We start from the raw sequence: 9,357 nt of genomic DNA, 5'->3' as shown, positions 1-9,357 counted from the left end.
GTATAAGAAAATAACTGCAGATGCTGGTACAAATCCCATTCCTTCTCTCCCGAGATGCTGCCTGACCTGCTGAGTTACTCCAGCATTTTGTGAATAAATCAATTTTCTATCCATGTCAGTACCCTACCCCCAATACCATGTGCTCTAATTTTGCCCACTAATCTCCTATGTGGGACCTTGTCGAAGGCTTTCTGAAAGTGTTTTAGCTTCTCTTTCATTCATTTCTTCTATATCTCTCCATTTCACCGTCTATGTCTCTCGTTTCCCCATTCCCCTAACTTTCAGACGGAAGAAGGGTCTCGACCCAAAACGACCCAAAACGGTAGCGCAGCGGTAGAGTTGCTGCTTTACAGCGAATGCAGCGCCGGAGACTCAGGTTCGATCCTGACTACGGGTGCTGCACTGTAAGGAGTTTGTACGTTCTCCCCGTGACCTGCGTGGGTTTTCTCCGAGATCTTCGGTTTCCTCCCACACTCCAAAGACGTACAGGTATGTAGGTTAATTGGCTGGGTAAATGTAAAAATTGTCCCTAGTGGGTGTAGGATAGTGTTAATGTGCGGGGATCACTGGGCGGCACGGACTTGGAGGGCCGAAAAAGGCCTGTTTCCGGCTGTATATATATGATATCACCTATTCCTTTTCTCCAGAGATGCTGCCTGGCCCGCTGAATTACTCACTGAGCACTTTGTGTCTATATTTGGCATAAACCAACACCTGCAGTTCCTCGTTTCAACAACGGCGATTGGTCCTCCCCCAGCCCGGACCGGGTTCTCTGTTTCTGTCTTTGCGGTAGAGTTGCTGCCTTGCAGCCCCAGAGACCCGGGTTCGATCCTGACCCCGGGATCTGCCTCTCCGGAGTTTGTACGTTCTCCCCGTGACCCGCGTGGGGGTTTTCTCCGGGAGCTCCGGTTTCCTCCCACACTCCAAAAACCCACCGGTTTGTAGGTTAACTGGCTTGGTGATATTGTAAATTGTCCCTCGTGTGTGTGTGTGTGTGTGTGTGTGTGTGTGTGTAGGATAGTGTTAGTGTGCGGGGATCGCTGGTCGGCGCGGACTCGTTGGGCCGAAGGGCCTGTTTCCGCGCTGTATCTCTAAACTAAACTAAGCTAAACTAAAGTACAGTGGCGATGGGACGCCGCGAAACTATTCTGGAGGAAACGCGTGGGCGTTCCATGGTCACTCTCTCAGTTTCTAATTTCCATGCCACAAAGAGCTTCCCTTTCCGATTACATCACGCCTCCCCTTATATCTTTTTTTCCCCCAAATCGCAGCGTATATATAGAGTGAATCTGCTGCGACCGAACACACAAACACAAGCACACGGACTCGAGAGAGGCAACCAGGCAGGAGCTCCGACCTATCTGCAGAACGACCATGGAACAAGGCAAGACGTCGCTTGATGCTGAGACGGGGACCGTAATGGTGGTCAGAGAATCACGGAGCAGAGGCTGTTTCTGGCAGGCTCTGTGCGCGCTGGCGCTCCTCGTCTTGGTCGCCCTCACGACCTTCACGATTCTCAGTCAGAGGAAGGCTCTCCCAACGGACGGGGTAAGTGACCGTGTTAGAGTCATAGAGCTGTACAGTACGTCCCCAACTCTCAACCCCCCTTCCTCCTCCCACCTCCCACCCCCCACCCCCCTCCCCCCTCCCCCCTCCCCCCTCACCCCCTCACCCCCCTACGACAAGCTTAGCTTAGCTTTGCTTCGAGATACAGCGCGGAAACAGGCCCTTCGGCCCACTGAGTCCGCGACGGCCAGCACGCCAGCACTGTACTACGCACACGCCCGGGACAAAAATAGATAGATTCTTGATTAGTGCCGTGTCAGGGGTTATGGGGAGAAGGCAGGAGAATGGGGTTCCAGGGAGCGATAGATCAGCCACGATTGAATGGCGGAGTGATGGGCCAAATAGCCCAATTCTGCTCCTATGACATCAAATTACATTGTGCACACCTTTCCTATCCATATGTGTGAATGTCGTTTAAAATATTGGATCGTATCAACTTGTATAGCTTCCTCTGGCAGCTCGTTACAGATAACCTACTAGTGAGAAAAAAAACTGCTCCGAAGGTCCCTCTTAAACCCCTCCCCTCCCCTCCCCTCCCCTCCCCCCTTATCATCAACCTGTGCTCTCTAGTTCCGAATAAGAATGTTCTTAAATACAATTATAGTTGAGTTTCATCCCGCATTTCAAAGACGTACAGGTTTGTGGGATAAATGGCTCGAGTAAGATTGTGCTATACAATTTAATTTCCCCCTCAGAGTGGAGAATTTTAAATGCCTGAGACGGAGAATTTTAAAAGCCTGGAGTACTGTGTGCAGTTTTGATCTCCAGATTCGAGGAAGGACATTCTTGCTATTGAGGGCGTGCAGCGTAGGTTAATTCCCGGAATGGCGGGACTGTCGTATGTTGAAAGACTGGGCTTGTATACGCTGGAATTTAGAAGGATGAGAGGGGATCTTATTGAAACGTGTAAGATTATTAAGGGATTGGACACGCTCGAGGCAGGAAACATGTTCCCAATGTTGGGGGGCCACAGTTTAAGAATAAGGGGTAGGCCATTTAGAACGAAGATGAGGAAAAACCTTTTCACTCAGAGAGTTGTAAATCTGTGGAATTCTCTGCCTCAGAAGGCAGTGGGGGCCAATTCTCTGAATGCTTTCAAGAGAGAGTTAGATAGAGCTCTTAATGATAGCGGAGTCAGGGGGTATGGGGAGAAGGCAGGAACGGGGTACTGATTGTGGATGATCAGCCATGATTACAATGAATGGCGGTGCTGGCTCGAAGGGCCGAATGGCCTCCTCCTGCACCTGTTGTCTATTGTCTCTCGAGTTAGAATCCTTTAACCCCGAATGGAAAATGGACCAAATGCTTTCAAGGCTTCTTGTTAACGCACGTCCCTTTGAAGACGAGCCATGAGTCGCGGGTGGGCCCTGTCCCGGCGGGGCCTGTGACCTGCGACCTGCAGACCCGGGCTAGAACGGGGAGGGCGGTCGGTTTTCGGCTAAATTACGTATTTTAACACTGTCTCCTTTACCACAGGACGCGGCGCAGGGCACGGGGACCGCAGCTGTAAGCTTTCAGACAAACAACGGTGAGTGTACCTGACCCAGAGAGTGTGTCTCTTTCCCTCCAGCGATGTCTACCCCTCCACCAACGCCACTACCTCCTCACTCTCCCGCTTCCGACTGTCGCTTGCGTCATTCCTCCTCGCTAGAGTTCTCCCTGTGACCGCGTGGGTGTCCTCCGGGTGCTGCGATTTCCTCCCACCAACCCAATCCCAAAAGGCGGGCGGGCGGGCGCGGCGGTAGAGTTGCCGCCTTACAGCGAATGCAGCGCCGGAGACTCAGGTTCGATCCTGACTACGGGCGCGCTCTGTACGGAGTTTGTACGTTCTCCCCGTGACCTGCGTGAGTTTTCTCCGAGATCTTCGGTTTCCTCCCACACTCCAAAGACGTACCGGTTAATTGACTGGGTAAATGTAAAAATTGTCCCTAGTGTGTGTATGATAGTGTTTATGTGCGGGGATCGTTGGGCGGCGCGGACTCGGTGGGCCGAAGGGCCTGTTTCCGCGCTGTATCTCTAAATCTAAAAACAAATCTATCTCTCTCTTTCCTGCCCCACCCAATCCATATTAAGCGCTTCAGTAAAGACCCAATCATGCCTTCACCCCACGTTGCTCTCTTTATTTTGTCTCTTCCTAACCACCCCCCACAATTCCTTCCCTCAAACCGGCTCTTTATTTCTCCATCAGTTTGCCCCGACCAGCTCAATTTTGATTGATTGAAAGATGCAGCATTGAAACAGGCCCTTCGGCCCACCGAGTCCGCGCCGCCCATCGGTCACTGGTTCGATGTTATCCCACTTTTGCCTCCACTCCCCACACACTCACAGAGGGCCGATTAACCTGCAAACCCGCCCGCCTTTTGGGATTGGGTTGGTGGGAGTTAATCGCAGCACCCGGAGGACACCCACGCGGTCACAGGGAGAACGTACAAACTCCGTACCGACAGCACCCCAAGGTCATGATCGAACCCTGATCTCTGGCGCTGTGAGCTAGCAGTTCTACCAGCCACACCCCTGTGCCTCGGGAATTTATTTCCTGCCTCTCCTCTCTCCCTCTTTCTCCTCCATTTCCCCTTCCTCACTTCTTTCTTTGTCTGAAGAAGGGTCTCGATCCAGAATGTCACCCATTCCTTCCCTCCAGAGATGCTGCCTTGTCCCGCTGAGGTATTCTAGCTTTTTGTGTCCACCACCTTCTCTCACCCTCTCCCATTATCCGTTTCTCTCTCACCCCCTTTCGCTCCCCCTCCCCCTCCCCCAACACACATACACACACACGCACGTGTTTCGTTCAATTATTGCACCAAGGTGACACCTCAACTAATGCTCCTCTTTTCTTCCCTTCCAGATCTGGAACGGATCGTGAAGGAAGTGGGAAATGCGAAGAGGTCGAACATAGCAGCGCATGTCACAGGTGAGAGGCAGTGGACGGCGGCGGTCAGTGAGGGCGAACTGAATGGGAAGTCTCGGGTGATGCACATCCAACGATAAGATAGGTTTATTCACAAAATGCTGGAACAACTCAGCAGGTCAGGCAGCATCTCGGGAGAGAAGGAATGGGTGACGTTTCGGGTCGAGACCCTTCTTCAGACTGCCTGACCTGCTGAGTTACTCCAGCATTTTGTGAATAAATCGATTTGTACCAGCATCTGCAGTTATTTTCTTATACAACGATAAGAGAGGAACGCGTTCATGGAGTCAAGAGCGGTCGATTCCGATTTAGATTTAGAGATACAGCGCAGAAACAGGCCCTTCGGCCCACCGGCTCCGCGCCGCCCAGCGATCCCCGCACACACTAACACTATCCTACACCCACTAGGGACTATTTTTACATTTGCCCAGCCAATTAACCTACAAACCTGCACGTCTTTGAAGTGTGGGAGGAAACCGAAGATCGGAGAAAACCCACGCAGGTCACGGGGAGAACGTACAAACTCCGTACAGCTCAGCGCCCGTAGTCAGGATCGAACCTGAGTCTCTGGCGCTGCATTCGCTGTAAGGCAGCAACTCTACCGCTGCGCCACCGTGCCGCCGGTACGGCACAGAAACAGGCCGTTCAGCCCACCTTGCCAATGCTAACCAAAATGGCACACTGGGCTGGTCCTATTTGTCCCATTACCCTCAAAACCTTTCTCGCCGAAATGTATCTTTTAAAAGCTGTAATTTTATCTACCTCCATGGCAGCCGCTTCCAGATATGGACGGAGTGCAACTAGGGAGAGCACAGTTCTAGAGACCCGGGTTTGATCCTGACCTCGAGTGCTGTTTGTGTGAAATTCGAATGTTTTCTGACTGTAATTTGCTACTGTAAAGTTTGTAGGTGAAGTTCATAACTTTCACAAGCTCCTAGAGCAGAAGTAGGCCATTCGGCCCATCAAATCCACTCCACCATTCAACCATGGCTGATCTATCTCTCCCTCCTAACCCCATTCTCCTGGCTTCTCCCCGTGACACCTGTCGTAATCATGAATCTATCTATCTATCTATCGCTGCCTTAAAAACGTGGGTAGAACAAACTGGGATTTAATGGCATTAAACTGGGATTGTAAAGTGTGATAACGCTCAACACAAAGCAGGGATAACTGTAGTTGGGATGTTAGACACAAAAGGCTGGACTAGCTCAGCAGGTCGGGCAGCATCTCTGGAGAGATGGAATGGGTGACGTTTCGGGTTGAGACCCTTCTTCAGACTGAGTTTAGAAAAAGAACGTGGATAGGTGACATTTTGGGTTGGGACCCTTCTTCAGACCCTTCTCCCGAGATGTCGAGACCCTTCTTCGAAGTGCTTCGAAGTTGAGAAGTGCATGAAACGGAGGATCTTGACTTGAGGTTGAGTATTGGGGAGGACGCTGACGGGGGAGAGGAACAGGTCTCCAAAGACGTACAGGTATGTAGGTTAATTGGCTGGGTAAATGTAAAAATTGTCCCTAGTGGGTGTAGGATAGTGTTAATGTACGGGGATCGCTGGGCGGCACGGACTTGGTGGGCCGAAAAGGCCTGTTTCCGGCTGTATATATATGATGATGATGATGATGAACAGTGGAGGACCTGGCGTGAGGGGACCGCTGTGTGGGATGGGGAAGAGGGGGGGGGTGAGGGGGATGGTGGTTGGAAGGACAGTATCCCTGGGTGGGGTACTTTGTAACTTTGTCGATGCCCTTTATGTGGCGACCATTGCATACCTTAGGTATGCAGGCATAGAATTTCACTTGACTTGGAACATGTGACAATAAGTGTAGGAAAATAACTGCAGATGCTGGTACAAATCGAAAGTGTCACAAAATGTTGTAGTAACTCAGCAGGTCAGGCAGCATCTTGGAGAGAGGGAATGGGTCACAAAATGCTGAAGTAACTCAGCAGGTCAGGCAGCATCTTATAATAATAATAATAATGCATTTTATTTATATAGCGCTTTTCATATACTCAAAGACGCTTTACAGAGATTTTGAGAACATAAAATCTTGGAGACAGGGAATGGCTCACAAAATGCTGGAGTAACTCAGCAGGTCACACAAAATGCTGGAGTCTGTTGATCAGTCTGAAGAAGGGTCTCGACCCGAAACGTTACCCATTCCCTCCCTCCTAGATGCTGCCTGACCCGCTGAGTTACTCCAGCATTTTGTGATACCATGTGACAATAAAGTATTAATCAATTAATTATTTAATTAATCAATCAATTGATTAATTAATTGATCGATTGATTAATTAATTAATTGATCAATTAATTGATTGATTGAGTGATTGACTGATTAATTAATTAATTGATCGATTAATTGATTGATTGAGTGATTGATTAATTGATTAATTCATTCATTCATTCATTCATTCATCCATGCTCACGGTGCCTCTCTCTCTCCCATAGCATCTGGAATCATCAAGGGAAAGGAGGTGGTCTGGCAGGACGAGACGGACTCCACACTAACAGAAGGAGTCGATTTGGAGAACAACGGGCTGGTGATCAGGACCACTGGGCAGTACTTTGTCTATGGCCAAGTGGTCTTTCATGGCAGAGGGTGCCAGGAGAAGGCCACCTACCTGAGCCACAACATCTCCTCGCTCTCGGCCAGCTACCCAGAAGAGAGCCTGCTCCTGAAGGCCATCAAGTCCGTCTGCCACTACGGTCCACACGGGGAACCATGGTACAAGACATCCTACCAGGGGGCCATCTTCCAGTTCCTGGAGGGAGACCAGATTTACTCCAGGGTTGCTGAGGGGGCGGTGAACTTTGTGGACACCGCTCATGGGAAAACCTTCTTTGGCATATTCGCCTTGTGAGGAACCCAGAAAAGAGCATCTAGTTGCGATTTTTCGACTGAAAGACAACAGACACACAACGGGGCACATTGTCCCATACAGTAGCCTTTTGGGCATTCAATGTTTAGTTTGAGTTCAATATAAGCAGATTTTTCTGTTTGATGGCAAAATGTTTATTTTGTATTAAATTTGGGTTTTTCTGGTCTTAATGTAACAAGTACTCTTTAGGGAGAATAAGCAGATAATTCTAATATGTAATAAGCCATGTATCTGGTCTGATATTCAGACCGTTTAGCTTTATCACCAGTTATTGATCCTTGAGGGGTCTGATCAATGCATTGTCTCTCTCTGTAAAACACAAAGTGCTGGAGTAACTCAGCAGGTTAGGCAGCATCTCTGGAGGACAAGGATAGAGGGGGTATGGGGAGAAGGCAGGAACGGGGTACTGATTGAGAGTGATCAGCCATGATCGCATTGAATGGCGGTGCTGGCTCGAAGGGCTGAATGGCCTACTCCTGCACCTATTGTCTATTGTCCACGTTTTGGGTCGAGGACCTTCTCCAGACTTTCTACGTTGGATCCCATCTGTGTTAGATAGAGTTCTGGGGGCTAGCGGAATCAAGGGGTATGGGGAGAAGGCAGGCGCGGGTTACTGTTTGTGGATGATCAGCCGTGATCACAATGAATGGCGGTGCTAGCTCGGAGGGCCAAACGGCCTCCTCCTGCACCTATTTTCTATGTTTCTATGTTCACCTCTATGGGTCCATCAATGGCCAAATGCCTGTCGAGGCCCTGAGCTTCCTGATTGGTGAGGAGACCCAGTCTAACTCGCTGCAGTCTGAAGAAGGGTCTCGACCCGAAACGTCACCCAGTCCTTCTCTCCGGAGATGCTGCCTGACCCGCTGAGTTACTCCAGTATTTTGTGTCTACCTTCGCTGCGGTCGACTTGCTTTACAAATCGCTAATTTGGACATCTTTTGGGGGGGAAAGTTGCAACTTTTCCACATTGTGACTAGTTGTCACCCAGCCGACTAAAAATACTTATTCTGTGAACTATATGAGTCAGCTTCCCACTCCAATAAAAACAGCCAACTTTGAGTAATTTTGTCTACTTTCTGTGGCTGGGGTTTTTTGTTAAATGGGATGCCAGCTGCCTCGATCCATCCTCCTGGAAAGTCCGGAGTGCTTCCGAAATTCTGCCGACTCCAATGGAGCCTCCACCTTCTCGTGGACAACCAGGATGCTCTTCAACCAGACCACACCATTGTTACATATAAACTGTGGCCATTGCCAGAGTATAGAATTTATATGGAAACACGTTGCATCTGTTTTAAAGATGTCTCTAGATGTCACAATCTAGATCTTGATGTGTCATATTGATTTAAATTATCAGTTGAATGTATTTATTAATTGTTGCAGTTATTATTGTTATTTATTGTATTTATATAATCGTTGTCAGACTCTTAATAAAAGTATTTTAAGATTGAAATGTTTTGTGATTCACTTGATTCACATGGGTTTGCCTGGGCTATTTTCCCCTCATAACTGATTCCTCTTGAGGACGGTCGTGTAGTCCTAATTGAGCCCAGGGGCAGAGACTGGGGGCGGGGGGTGAGAGGAAGGAAGCTGGGCGAGGAAGTGGTTGATGGCTGTTAGAGTTCAGTTTCGTGCTTCGAGATATAGCGCGGAAACAGGCCCTGCGGCCCACCGAATCCACGCCGACCAGCGGCGCCCGTACACGGGCACGATCCTGCGCCTTGGGAACAATTTACAATCTTTTACCAACGACAGTTACCCTGCAAACCTATGTGTCTTTGGAGTGTAGGAGAAAACCGGAGAACCGCAGTGACTTGTGGGGTATCGCAAGGCTCAGTGCTGGGTCCCCAGTTATTTACAATATATATTAATGATTTGGACGAGGGAATTGAATGCAACATCTCCAAGTTTGCGGATGACACGAAGCTGGGTGGCAGTGTTAGCTGCGAGGAGGATGCTAGGAGGCTGCAGAGTGACTTGGATAGATTAGGCGAGTGGGCAAATGC

The 9,357-nt window shown here is 49.5% G+C and overlaps 1 protein-coding gene across 1 annotated transcript; it reads left to right on the top strand.

Moving 5' to 3' along the window:
- Window positions 1-1,374: 1,374 nt before the first annotated feature.
- LOC144602611 (lymphotoxin-alpha-like) lies at window positions 1,375-7,378 on the top strand. The gene is made up of 4 exons (XM_078415742.1): window positions 1,375-1,548; window positions 3,043-3,094; window positions 4,412-4,477; window positions 6,924-7,378. The coding sequence occupies exons 1-4, from the start codon at window positions 1,375-1,377 to the stop codon at window positions 7,334-7,336; spliced, it is 705 nt and encodes a 234-aa protein (XP_078271868.1). The 3' UTR covers window positions 7,337-7,378.
- The last annotated feature ends 1,979 nt before the right edge of the window (window positions 7,379-9,357 follow it).

The sequence above is a fragment of the Rhinoraja longicauda genome, chromosome 19 (assembly GCF_053455715.1).
Source record: "Rhinoraja longicauda isolate Sanriku21f chromosome 19, sRhiLon1.1, whole genome shotgun sequence".
Taxonomy (NCBI): Eukaryota; Metazoa; Chordata; class Chondrichthyes; order Rajiformes; family Arhynchobatidae; genus Rhinoraja; species Rhinoraja longicauda.
This window is presented reverse-complemented; position numbering and strand designations above follow the sequence as displayed.

Bases quoted from the DNA above. Each gene is read 5' to 3' on its own strand.
- LOC144602611 (XM_078415742.1), top strand. From the start codon at position 1,375: ATGGAACAAGGCAAGACGTCGCTTGATGCTGAGACGGGGACCGTAATG. The intron at 1,549-3,042 runs GTAAGTGACCGT...CCTTTACCACAG, and splicing joins AGGCTCTCCCAACGGACGGG to GACGCGGCGCAGGGCACGGG. The intron at 4,478-6,923 runs GTGAGAGGCAGT...TCTCTCCCATAG, and splicing joins CATAGCAGCGCATGTCACAG to CATCTGGAATCATCAAGGGA.